This window comes from Trachypithecus francoisi, unplaced genomic scaffold, assembly GCF_009764315.1.
Source record: "Trachypithecus francoisi isolate TF-2019V2 unplaced genomic scaffold, Tfra_2.0 Lachesis_group7, whole genome shotgun sequence".
Classification (NCBI taxonomy): domain Eukaryota; kingdom Metazoa; phylum Chordata; class Mammalia; order Primates; family Cercopithecidae; genus Trachypithecus; species Trachypithecus francoisi.
The window spans coordinates 23,614,470-23,628,835 of record NW_022681472.1 but is presented as its reverse complement, the minus strand read 5'-3'; the positions used below and the strand labels follow the sequence as shown (position 1 = coordinate 23,628,835).

The 14,366-nt window shown below is 35.9% G+C and overlaps 1 protein-coding gene across 1 annotated transcript in view; it reads right to left on the bottom strand.

The window, feature by feature from the left end:
• Positions 1 to 14,366, bottom strand: part of PREX2 (phosphatidylinositol-3,4,5-trisphosphate dependent Rac exchange factor 2) — a 296,781-nt gene that overhangs the window by 100,756 nt on the left and 181,659 nt on the right. Inside the window, exons 33-34 of the mRNA XM_033202634.1 lie at positions 12,746 to 12,848; positions 3,492 to 3,635 (exon numbers count right to left, since the gene is read on the bottom strand). Of these exons, the coding sequence (XP_033058525.1) occupies positions 3,492 to 3,635; positions 12,746 to 12,848 (247 nt within the window). The remainder of the gene's footprint in view (positions 1 to 3,491; positions 3,636 to 12,745; positions 12,849 to 14,366) is intronic.

The window sequence follows — 14,366 nt, the reverse complement described above, 5'->3', positions numbered from 1 at the left end:
CATAATCCACACAGACCTAGAGTGGTTTCTCAGTTTTGGTGGACTCAAGAATCACCTGGAAAGCTTCTAAAATATCCTATTTTGCATTTGGGCTCCACTTCTCAGAGATTCTGCCTTAAATGATTTTGCATGGGGCTGAGCCTGAGTATTCTCTAAAACCTTTCCAAGATCATTAATGTGCAGCTAAGTACTGAAAACCACTGACAGACCAGGAAAATTAGTCAGTGGGGAGCGTGTAGAGAAGTGACCCTGAATATTTATCCTCTTTGTACTCCCATTTTCTGCCAACTTATAGTTGCTTGCTTTATCTCATCAAGGGCTGAGGGATCCCAACAGCTTTCCCTGTCGTGTAGGAAGCACTTAGGAATAGCAGCCAGAAGATTGTTTTAGTGTGACTGGCACATTCTAGCAGTTTGGTTGGTTATGCTTGGCACTTACTTTCCTGTCCAGCTGTTTCTGTGTTCCTTACCTTGAAAATTTGTATCACTTTTGTTTGCCTAGGTTCCTGTTCTTCTGCAGTTCTTGCCTTCAGCAATACACATCGGCCTCCAACCCTGCTCACCTCCAACCCTGAAATTCCTGATCTAATAGCTGGTCCCATCTTTGCAGGATGCCCCGTCAACTACTGTGCCCTCCTTTTCCCAGTGCTCCATGGAGGCAAGCAAAACGAAAAAGGGGTGACACGTTTGCTCCCTTTTCTACTATAAGTATATGGTACCACAGACAACTTTAGGAGGGTTGACTTTAGTAAATTTCCTAGGAAAATTTCAAATTCATCCATTTCTTCTATTTTTTTATTTGCTAGCAAAGAGTCATGTATATACAAAACTAAAATGCTTTAAATAAACTTTCATTCCAGGAAGAGATGACATTTGGAATCTCTTTCATTTACCACTGCTTTCAATTACCAGATGGTAATCTCTATTCAAACTCGGTCTGATTTTCCTGTACTTCTCTCAATCTGATGAATACTAAGCTACTAATGATTCCTCATGGGAGTTTTATAAAGGCAGAACTTCTGCACCCCCCTTAAATAAACAACCTTATTACTGACAGATTTTTAGTGGCACAGAACGTGTCCCATCTTGTTTACCTATCTGTGACCTCAACTGCAGAAGTATTTCTACTGTTGCTTATTCAAATCATTTTTCATATTTTGCTGCTGTGAGCATACCAAAACCTAATGTTTGCTATATCTTTTCTTTAAATTACATTTTAAAAGCTATAGTATATGCGCTGAAATAATACATATTTAGGGATTATTTTTAAATCGGCTTTTGCCAAAGTTATAAAATAGAGGTTGCTTGCAAAATAATTTTTTGTCTGTGTGTACATTTGCTGTTGGATATGATTATTCAGCTATTTATGGCTGATGTGTCACAGATGCAATAATTTTTTTTAAAGATGCTTAGTGCCATCTGTCATCTCAGTAATAATTTCAAAGACAAAATTTTGAAGAAGAGAGAAATAAAGGAAAAGAAATGGAGAGTCTTTAACAATTGTTAAGTCCTGGCTAAACTCTGTAAAAGTTAACATTCTAGACCAACGTCCATCCCTATCTTCTCAAACTGCCTATCCCTGTAATGGCTATTTATTTATTTATTAAAGCAGAGTTTCACCCTGTTGCCCAGGCTGGAGTGCAGTGGCACGATCTTGGCTCACTGCAACTTCTGCCTCCCAGGTTCAAGCAATTCTTGTGCCTCAGCCTCCCAAGTAGCTGAGATTACAGGCACATACCAACACACCTGGCTAATTTTTGTATTTTTAGTAGACACAGGGTTCCACCATGTTGCCTGGGCTGATCTCGAACTCCTGACCTCAGGTCATCCGCCTGCCTCAGCCTCCCAAAGTGCTAGGATTATATGCGTGAGCCACTGCAACTAGCCCAACATATTTTAGATTAAATTATTCTTCTAACTTGTCTCCAAAGGTCCATTTTTGCCCATTGCTTCTTTTATTCTTCTTCCTTTTCATTACAGAATCTTGGATTACCTACACTGACCCTGTCTATAAATCACAGTCCTCCAAAGAGAAATGAAAATACCTTCTAATAACTCCTAAAATCATCTCTTCACTGCAATCTTCATCTGTTTAAATGTATTCCTGCCAAGTATGTTTGAGGTACTCACGGTTTTTAAACTATGGTAATTGAATTCAAGGTTTTAAAATAATATGCACGTGGTATGTATTAGTCCGTTTTCACGCTGCTGATAAAGACATATCCAAGACTGGGCAATTTACAAAAGAAAGGGGTCTAATGAACTTACACTTCCACATGGCTGGGGAGGCCTCACAATCATAGTGGAAGGTGAAAGGCAAGTCTCACATGGTGGCAGAAAAGAGAAGAGGGCTTGTGCACAGAAACTTTCATTTTTAAAGTCATCAGATCTCATGAGACTTACTCACTATCACGAGAACAGCAGAGGAGAGACCCACCCTCATTATTCAATTACCTCCCACCAGGTCCCTCCCACAACACATGGGAATTCAAGATGAGATCTGGGTGGGGACACAGCCAAACCATATCATGGTATAATACAAAATTTTCATCTAGTAGTGAATTTAGATTTCATATGCCTGTCCATTCTTTAGTTATATAGATAGATGGATTTTATTCCCTCTACTCTTCTCATTTTTTATTAGAGCATTGAAATTCCACAGCAAAACCAATGTAGTTCTTGAAAACTCAAAAGAAGAAAAAAATAAAATTCACTATGGTATCATTCAGAGAAACTGATAAAATCTTGTGACACGACACACATTTTTTTTTAGAATGTGGAGGGAAATAATAGACTAGAGGACACTCCACAACAATCAAGACTTCTGATCTTTTTAAGGTAGCATTTTATGACCCCAAAATAAGAAAGATTCAAGATCTTCCCTCAGAAACACAGTTCACTACAAGAATTTTCTTGCTCATGCTACCCTTGATTTATTCTACTGCAGATGTTGATAGTCACTCTTAGGAAAAACAAAATGACAAAGGAATATATATTTTCTGACCAAAAAGAAAAATTGACATAAAGAATTTTAAAAGCATCAATTTAACCACCCAATGATACTGAAAACATTTAACATACATATATGCAGGCATAGATATACATGTGTGATATAATTGAGATTAAAGTATAAATTCTGTTTAATAATCTGTATGCATATATTAACTTTTTCTATCTCATAAACTATTTCAGCCATAAAACTGTAATGACTTTAACATAATTTAACTTACTTAAGCAGTTTATTTAACCCAAATTATTTTATCTTTATTTACACCACTCATGTCTTATTTCTCCATTATAAATAATGCTGCAAGTGTATTTGATATTCAAATCATACATTATTTCCTTAATAAACATTCCCAGAAGCAAATATATTAGCTAAATATTTTCAAATTAATTTTAAAATCCCGACTGTTAAAATCACATTTATAAAAACATTAATAAAGGTAAAATAATTTAAGTGTAGCACCCATCAAAAGAAAAACAGTTTACCTTGCGCAAAAAGAACGGGATGAATTTTAAACCCTCCTCCATTTTTTAACCGTTGAGGAAGTTGTTCAAAATGATAACTATCAACGTAGAAGTAAACTTTCAGAGCTTGCCGACTTCCTTCTGCTTGATATGTAAGAGGAACATCTGAAATGATATTTAATAGTATATTACTTCCTAAAATAAAGATATGCTAGATGGTACTTTTGTTAACCTTCAAAAAGAATCCTGAGAATTACTCGACACCAGTGTATTAAACATGATCATGTTTATCAAGTTGGGATTCAACATACAGTGCTATTCAATGAAAGAGTATTAAATCAGTTCTCATTAGCTAAAGCAATGGATTTGATACCATATTATAAAAATTCCATAATAGGAAACTTTGTTACACTTTGACATATCAGATGTCTCACTTAACTAAATGAGGTGTTTAGCTATACACGATTTGGATTCAAAATCTCCCCGGGCAGCTGCTTCATTCACATTTTAGTCAGAATGAGTCCTTGGGGTATACTTCTTAAGTAGTGTGCAACAAATTGAGTACATAGCAACCACTATCAAATTAGTATGGGTTCTGCAAGCTCTATTCCCTGAGCACCAGATCGGATATATATTATACTTTGTTGATACCCCACAGTCATTAAAAATTGTCCCAAGTCTTGTAGCTATTTTCAAAGATCCTAAATTTAATTACTTAAAAAAAAATCAACTTGAAAACTGAATTTCAATAGGAGTATTTCACAATGCTATCATAAATCCTCTCCATTTTATGATACTTATCCATTACAAGTATTTCTATCTCATTAGAAAAGAATGTAAAATCATCCTAAAAGGCTGAATAGTCACAATAACCAGTTAAAAATTAACGACAAACAAATGGAATTGGCATTTAATACATGTTCCTCACCCAGTATTTATAACTTCTAACTCGCTTCTTGAAATAAAACTGTATATAAAAATAGAGTTCAAGGTTAAATGTCATTTATGATCACAGATTCCAGGCTCCTTATTAAATTTATTTAATTCTGCATATCAATATGGGAAACATTTCATTAACATCTATTTATCTCCTTTATGCCATATAAAGTACTTATTTTATTTTTGTTTTTTTTTTTTTAAATGAAGACATGACGCATTTGATTTAGGAAAGAGAATGAACAGGTTTCTCACCCAAAGGGTTGAAAATTAATAGCATTTTAAGAATTGGGAAAATCTTTTTTTCTGGTTTCTAAAATAAAGACTAAAAGAACCATGGACACTAAAGAAAATACAGATTTATAGCTACTAAATATCTGTATCCTCTAGTTCCCCTTTTCACACACTGTCTTGCATATATATTTTAATTTGTGTTAAATTCCATACCCTTCATCTTTGGCATCAATATAGGCAACCTCTATGCTAACAAATGGATAATGTTATTGAAAGAAAAATAGTGATAATGATACAACAGTTGGAGTTTCATATTATAAAACATAGAATAAATAAAGATGTTATATTAGGAATCAAAGAACTAAAACTTAGTGAAAATTATAAAGTATATTAATTTAAAGTGAAGTTTAAACTAGGAGCACCAAAACTCCTGGGCTCAAGTGATCCTCCAGCCTTGGCCTCCCAAAGTGCTGAGATTACAGGCATGAGCCACCACACCCAGCCCATTACCACTCCTTTCAACATTATACTGGAAGTCCTAGCTATTGCAATAAAACAAAACAAGAAAAAAGAAACTATAAAGATTGGGAAAGAAAAACATCAACAAAAAAATGCTCCTGGAAATAATAAGCAATTATAGCCAGGTTACAGAATACAGGTTAATATAAAAAAAAGTCAATTCCTTTCTTATATATCATCAGTGAACAAGTGGAATTTGAAATTAACAACATAATACCATTTACATTAGCACCTCCCCCAAATAAAATACTTAAGTATAACTCTAATAAAACATGTACAAGAGCTATATAAGGAAAACTACAAAACTGATGAAAAAATTTTAAGAACTCAGTAAATAGAAAGACATTTTATGTTCATGGATAGGAAGACTCACTATTGTCAAGGTGTCATTTCTTCCCAGCTTGATCCACAATATCAGTGAAACACCAAGTAAAATCCCAACAGGTTATTTCTCAGATATTGACAAACTAATTCTAAAGTTTATATGGAAAGGTAAGAGACACAAAATAGCCAACATAATATAGAAAAAGAAGAACAAAGTTGGAAGACTGACACTCCCTAATTTAAGATTTACTATGAAACTACAGTAATCAAGACAGTATGGTATTGACCAAAGAGCAGACAAATAGATCAATGAAATAGAACAGAGAGGTCAGAAATAGTCCAACACATATATAGTCAACTGATCTTTGATAAAGGAGCAAAGACAATACAATGGAGCAAAGATAGTCTTTTCAACAGATGTTTCTGGAAGAACTGGACATCTACATGCAAAAACATAAATCTAGACACTCACCTTACATCCTCCACATAAATTAACCCAAAATGAACTATAGACTTAAACATGAAATGCAAAACTATGTAATTTCTGCCAAATTTCATAAGAGGAAACCTAGATGACCTTCAATATACTGATGACTTTTAGAAAGAACATCAAAGGCACAATCTATGAAAGAAATAATAGGTAAGTGAGATCCCATCAAATGTAAAACTTCTGTTCTGCAAAAGACAATGTCAAGAGAATGAGAAAACAAGCAACAGACTGGGAGAAAATATTTGCAAAAGACACATCTGATAAAAAAAACTGTCATCCAAAATACACAGATAACTCTTCAAACCCAACAATAAGAAAACAAACAACCCAAGTGTATTAATCCATTCTTTCATTGCTATAAAAATGTCCAAGAGTGAGTAATTTATAAAGAAAAGAGGTTTAATTGGTTCACGGTTCTACAGGCTGTACAGGAAGCAAGATGCTCACATCTGCTCAGCTTCTGAGGAGGCCTCAGGAAACTTATAACCTTGGCAGTAGATGAAAGGGGTAGCAGGCACATCATATGGCAAGAGCAAGAGACCAAGCGGAGAGATGCTACACATTTTTAAACAACCAGATCTCATGAGAACTCATTATCATGAAGACAGTACCAAGGGGAAGGCACAACATCATTCATGAGAAATCCACCCCCCATGATCCAATCACCTCCACCAGGCCCCACCTCCAACACTGGGGATTACAATTAAGCATGGGATTTGGGTCAGGACACACATCCAAACTACATCACCAATTTTAAAAATGGGCTAAAGACCTCAACAGACAACTCTTTCAAGAAGATATAGAGATGGCAAATAATCATATGAAATGATGCTCTATATCATTTGTTATCAGGGAAATGCAAATTAAAACAGTACTGAGCTACCAATATACACTCATAGAGGGGACAAAATCCAGAACACTGACACCACCAAATGCTGGAAAGGATGTGGAGCAATAGGAGCACTCATTCATCACTGGAGGGAAAAGTGCAGATTTTCCACAAAATAAATATCATTATAGAAAATTTAATCCTTTACCTAGTTTAGTCCTCTCTCACTAATTAAATAATATGATATGGGGAGTACCTTGTATTTTCCTTATCACTAAAGTGATTACATTGTCCATTTATGCCTTTGTATTTCTCACCAGACACCATGCGTATAGCAACTCTGGAAAACAGTCTGGCACTTTCTTGCCAAACTAAGACACTCTTAACATACGATCCAGGAATCATGGTCCTTGGTATCTATCCAAAAGAGCTGAAAACTTACATCCACATAAAAACCTGCACGTGTGCCTATAGCCACTCTTCATAATTGCCAAAACTTAAAAGCAACCAAGATGTCCTTTGAATGGGTAAACTGTGGTACATCCAGCCAATGGAATCTTCTTCTGTGCTAAAAAGAGATGAGCTATCAAGCCATGAAAAGACATGAAGGAAGCTTAGATGCATACTGTAAGTGAGAGAAGACAATCTGAAAGGCTACATACTGTATGATCCCAACTATATGATGTTCTGAAAAAGGCAAAACTACGGAGAAAGTGAAGAAAATCAGTGGATGCCAGGGGTTGGGTGCAGAGTAGGAGGGAGGAGGAATGAATAGGGATTTTAGGGCAGTAAAAATACTCTTTATGATACTATAATGGTGGATACATGTCAGTACACATTTGTCCAGATTCAGAGAATGTACAGCTCCAAGAGTGAATCCTAATGTAAGCTATGAACTTTGAGTGATTACGATATAGGTTCATCGATTTTAAGAAATGTACCTCTACGGTGAGGGCTACTGATAGCTGGGGAGGCTGTGCATGTGTAGGGACAGGGGTGTGGAAAATCTCTGTACCTTCCTCTCAATTTTGCTGTGAACCTTTACATTTAAGTCTCTGATCCATCTTGAATTAATTTTCGTATAAGGGGTAAGGAAAGGATCCAGTTTTAGCTTTCTACTTATGGCTAGCCAATTTTCCCAGCACCATTTATTAAATAGGGAATCCTTTCCCATTTCTTGTTTTTGTCAGGTTTGTCAAAGATCAGATGGCTGTAGATGTGTGGTATTATTTCTGAGGACTCTGTTCTGTTCCATTGGTCTATATCTCTGTTGTGGTACCAGTACCATGCTGTTTTGGTTACTGTAGCCTTGTAGTATAGTTTGAAGTCAGGTAATACCATAAAAACCCTAGAAGAAAATCTAGGTAGTACCATTCAGGACATAGGCATGGGCAAGGACTTCATGTCTAAAACACCAAAAGCAACGGCAGCAAAAGCAAAAATTGACACATGGGATCTAATTAAACTAAAGAGCTTTTGTACAGCAAAAGAAACTACCATCAGAGTGAACAGGCAACCTACAGAATGGGAGAAAATTTTTGCAACCTACTCATCTGACAAAGGGCTAATATCCAGAATCTACAAAGAACTCAAACAAATATACAAGAAAAAACAAACAACCCCATCAAAAAGTGGGCAAAGGATATGAACAGACATTTCTCAAAAGAAGACATCCATACAGCCAACAGACACATGAAAAAATGCTCATCATCACTCGCCATCAGAGAAATGCAAATCAAAACCACAATGAGATACCATCTCACACCAGTTAGAATGGCAATCATTAAGAAGTCAGGAAACAACAGGTGTTGGAGAGGATGTGGAGAAATAGGAACACTATTACACTGTTGGTGGGATTGTAAACTAGTTCAACCATTATGGAAAACAGTATGGCGATTCCTCAAGGATCTAGAACTAGATGTACCATATGACCCAGCCATCCCACTACTGGGTATATACCCAAAGGATTATAAATTACTCTACTACAAAGACACATGCACACGTATGTTATTGCGGCACTATTCACAATAGCAAAGACTTGGAATCAACCCAAATGTCCATCTGTGACAGACTGGATTAAGAAAATGTGGCACATATACACCATGGAATACTATGCAGCCATAAAAAGGATGAGTTTGCGTCCTTTGTAGGGACATGGATGCAGCTGGAATCCATCGTTCTTAGCAAACTATCACAAGAAGAGAAAACCAAACACCGCATGTTCTCACTCATAGGTGGGAACTGAACAATGAGATCACTTGACTCGGGAAGGGGAACATCACACACTGGGGCCTATCATGGGGAGGGGGGAGGAGGGAGGGATTGCATTGGGGAGTTATACATGATATAAACGTCATGCACATGTACCCTAGAACTTAAAGTATATAAAAAAAAAAAAAAAAAGAAAAAAAAAAAAAAAAAAATTTTGCTGTGAACCTAAAACTACTCTAAAAATATAAAGGCTTTTTAAAAGTGCATATACTAATGTGGAGTTGAGAATTTTTTATTTGTGGAAATTTATTAGCTATAAAATACAAACTTGATAATTAGGACTATATAATATTTAAATGCTTCAAAACCAATATTGCAAGAGGAAAAGGTCTCTGGTAGTTTCCTATAGAGGGATTCGTCCCACAAAGGAGTTTCAACAGTGCCATCCCCATCTCATCTCTGTAAACATAGCCTCTAATCATTGAATGGGCCCATGAGTTTCAAAATAAGTCTTCGACTAAGAAGCTGTTAGTTCCCTCTGCCTGGGTTGTTCTTCTCTGACTTTCTGCAGAGTTGGGTCTTTCTTATCCTTCAGATCTCAGCTTAAAAGCTACTTCTGCAGAGAATCCTCCACCAGTCACCCCTTGAAGGGCTGCCTCACCTTTTTTCTTTATGCATCTGCTTATTTCCTTCATAGGATTTATCACAGTTTTATCTTTATATTGATTTCTTGTTGATTGCTGATTATTCATTCCTCATTCATTATTGATTCCTAATTCCTTATTCCCAACTAGGCCGTCAGTTCCATGAAGATGGGAACCATGCCTGTCTCATCCATGATGGCATCCACACCTCCAAGCACAATGCCTGGCCCATATAAGGATAGTGGGACTCAAACATATTCATTTTCCTAATAATGAACTACTATAAAATTACTCATATCACCGTTGAAAAGAAGACCTGCTTTCATTACATTATTCTCCTAAACTGATGCAGATTTTCCACAAAATAAATTTAATTATAGACAAACTTACCATTTAGCTAGTTTATTACTCCTTCACTGATTTGTGTAATAAGACATGAGAAGCACCTTGTATTTTCCTTATTACCAAAGTGGTCAAATTGCCCTTTTACTTCTTTGTATCTCTCATTAGCGTCTACGCTCCATGCCAAAAAAGCCTTGTTTCATTGGCACACCATGATATCCCTAGAACTTAGTTCAGTAGTTAGCATGTTATATATATTTAATAATTATTTCTTCAATGAAAATGAACTGTTTTTAATCAAGACATTTGAGTTCTACTTGCTTGGCATGCCATAATTCTTCAGAATCTCATTATTCTTTCATGCAAAAGTGAAGTTATAGGTGATGCTATAAATATAGCTTTTGAGAAGAATGCAAAGTAATAAAGTAAGAAGGGTGGATTCAAATACTTACTGAATACTAGCATAGCCATATATAATGCTAGAGTCTTTCAAATACATTATCTTATTTAAGTCCCTCAACCCTGTGAGTTAGGGAAAGCTACAGTTCTCATGCTTAAAGATAAGAATGGAGCCAAGATTTGGACTTGGATTTCTTGACTTCAAAGCCAGTGGTATCTTTACACGTTCATGTTTCCCCACTCTCTGTACCTAGTCCTCCCTCAAAGGCATGCAGTCAACTAGTCTCCATCCCAGTGATATGGAATTAATTAGTGAATCTGACTTCTCTGCATCTAAGTAACAGGAAGATCAAACTACATGCAATGCATAATAAAACTTCATTTCCTTACACCACTTAAATAAGATGTGATAACCTTTGATTACAGAATAATTTTCTTATTTCCTGCATCAACTTAAAATAAGAATTATATTCCTATGTTCACTCTTTTTAGTGTTCAATAGTGCAGCATTGGAACCAGCCCCTCACTAGAGAACTATTTTCAGAAGTTGAGGTTACACTTTGAAGAGATACATTAAAATGTATTGCCAAATATATTCAGAATGCCTGTATCTGTTATAGTGACATCTACATTTACATACTATTATTACTTACATGGGCTCAATTATTTTTTATATTTAGTATGTGTTTCAAAGTTAAATCTTTCACAGTAGATACTCAATAAGCAAGTATTTTATCAAGCTTATGATATTGGTTCTTCTTCTTGTTCAACAGACCATTTGCTGTTTCCAATAATGTCACAGAACCATGGAAAACAGTACCCCTGTGAACTTATAGTTCCTCAGGCAAAACTTTAAACAACATATTGGGTTATATCATGAAAATAGAGTTCTCTCTGCCTGCAGCAAAACTATGCCCACATTATTCAAGTAAATGAAAATATACCCTATTCTATACATATCCACAGAAAACCACACAATTTGCTCAAATAATATTATCCTTATCAAATAATACCTTCTGTCAGAAAAATCCTTGAATAAATACAACCTAAATTTCTAACTTTGTACTTCGTTCTCTTCCTCATTCATCAGAGGAAATGAAACTTTAATAATATTCTGTTCTCTCTATTTTCATAAATTAAACAGCATTGACATTGCTTTATTTTTAAATAATCTCCACAGCTACCCTCCAGGCCAAGTCACCATCTTCTCCCACCTGGGTCATTCAGTAGCCGTCTAAGTGATCACTTGGCTTCTGCCCTTGGTCCCAGAGTAGTCTATTTAACACAGCAGTCAGAGACAGCCTTTTAATACGGAAGTCACATCCCATAATTCATCTGTTCAATGGCATGGTTAGGAAGCAAAGCTTTTTCAACAGCTGGCAAGCTCTGCATAGTCTGGCCTCCTTGCTGTTTCCAACTCTTTTTCTGTTCCCCTCACTCGCTCCACTCCACCTATGTAGGCCAACTTCCTATCCTGAGAGCATGCCATGTCTGCTTCCAGCCTCAGAGTCCAGTGAGCCTGGGACACTGCTCCTCCGACACCTCCACAACTCCCTCCCTCAACCTCTTTAGGGTTCTGCTCTCCTTTTAGGTAAAGATTCCTCCCTACCCCATTCATTATCTGCAACCTTTCACCTGCCCCTTCATTGGTATCTTTTGCTCTCTTTTGTTTCCCTATATATCTTTCACATAATTGCCTTCTAATTTATTATAAAATAATTTTGCCTATTATTTATCTCTCCTCACCTTAACTTAATCCCCATGAGAGATCTCTATCTGTTTAGTTCTCTACTGAATCCAACACCAAGAACAGTCTTGGCAAGAAGCAGGCATTTAAGGAGCTTTTGATACATGAATAAATGAATGATTATCATCTTAAGTCAGATCATGAATCAAATGAAAATGTATGGAGTCCTTATTTATTGTACCAGACATTAGGAATGTGAGAAATAAAACCTGAAGAAGCTTACACGTTCTGGCCTAATACATAGGATACTCGTACTTTTGAAAAAACAAGAGACATATAAAAACAATAACAAACTACTGAAGATTTATTAGACTGATCGATATATTTTAACTATATTTATGGGAATGTGGAAATAGTAGATAATGATAACTTGCAGAAAGTAAAAGATACGGACATTAAACCATACATATTGCTACTTCTCTGACTATATAACTTTTAAAATACTGCCTTTGTCAGATTAGTGATGGAAAATTGCCAAATCAAAAGGATACATTTCAATCATTCAGTTAATAAAATATTTATCAAATATATTAATATCAAAGTTATATCATATATAATTATTTGATGCCAAATAAATTTTGTAAATACCTAATTACTTACTTGCAACAAGGGGCTCCTCTTCTGATGGTTTAAAGTAAAAGGAAACCTTTTCCAAATCAAATAGTGCAACCAGTGTATCTTCTAACATGGCTTGTTCATCTGTCTACAAAGAAAGAAAAACAATATATAATACAAGATGATATAAAGCAACATAAAGTAACATGACATAATGTAAATCCAGACCAAAATAACTTTGCAGTGTGGCTAATTATTTTGTATTTTTAGTAGAGACAGGGTTTCACCGTGTTAGCCAGGATGGTCTTGGTCTCCTGACTTCGTGATCCACCCATCTTGGCCTCCCAAAGTGCTGGGATTACAGGTGTGAGCCACCACACCCGGCCTAAACCATTATCTTAAAAAAATCCTTTTGAAGCAGCCAAAAAATGTCATGACCCTAGAAAGAAAGGACAGGACTGAAGAATCAGTGTTTATTCTGATAAAAATACACAAAGCAAGAAATGTTCCAGACAGTATGGCCTTTGAGGGCTACAGCACAAGCCATGGTGTTGCAGCAAACATTGTCAAAGCCAGGCCCAAGTGACCCCTGGCTGTGCCTTGCTCTCAGGGACACACAGACCACCAGAGCACTGCTCCTAGAGAGCCATTCACATTCCTGGGTGGATGTTTTCTTTCTGTCTTTCTGACAGAAGCAGAAAGACTATGGGTTTCTTCAATTTTTCTTTCCTTAGCAACCTCTCTATTTTCTTTTTAAAATCAATTCCTTAAATAAATTTAAGGGTTTCACAAGACCAGTTGAAAAAAAACACACACATAACTCACATACTGTAAAATTCACCCACTTAAAATGTATAGCTCAGGGGTTTTAGTATATTCACAGAGCTGTCCAGCTAGCACCATCATCTAACTTTAGAATATTTTTATCATCGCCCAAAGAAACCCAATACCGAATAGTATTCACTCCTCATTTTCCTGCCCCCAACCGTCAGTTGCAGGCAACCACTAGTCTACTTCCTGCTTCTAAAATGTACCTAGTTAGTACATTTCACCATAATGGAATCAAACTATATGAGGTCTTTTGTGACTGGCTTATTTCACTTAGCATAATGCTTTCCATGTTTATCCATGTTGTAGCATGTATCAGTACTCCATTCCTTTTTATTGCTGAATAATATTCCATTATATGGACACATCACATTTTGTTTATCCATTCATGAGTTAATGGACATATGAGTTGTTTCCACTTTTTAGCTACTACGAATAATCTTGCTAGGAATGTTTGCATGTAAGATTTTGTGTGAATGTAAGTTTTCATTTATTTTAGATATTACCTAGAAATAGGATTTCTAGGTAATATGGAAACCCTGCGGTTCATATTTTGAGGAACTGGCAAACCAGTTTCCAAAATGACTGTGCCACTTCCCACAAGCAACTTAGGAGGGTTACAAACTTTCTCCACATCCTCCCCAAAACTTGTGACTATCTGTCTTTTGTATTATAGCCATCCATATCACACGTATTGTGGTATTTCATTGTGGTTTTGAGCTGCATTTCTCTAATGGCTAATGATGTTGATCATCTTTTCATGTGCTTTTCGGACATTTTTATATCTTTGGAGAAATATCTATTCAAATCATTTGCATACTTTTTAATTGGTTATTTG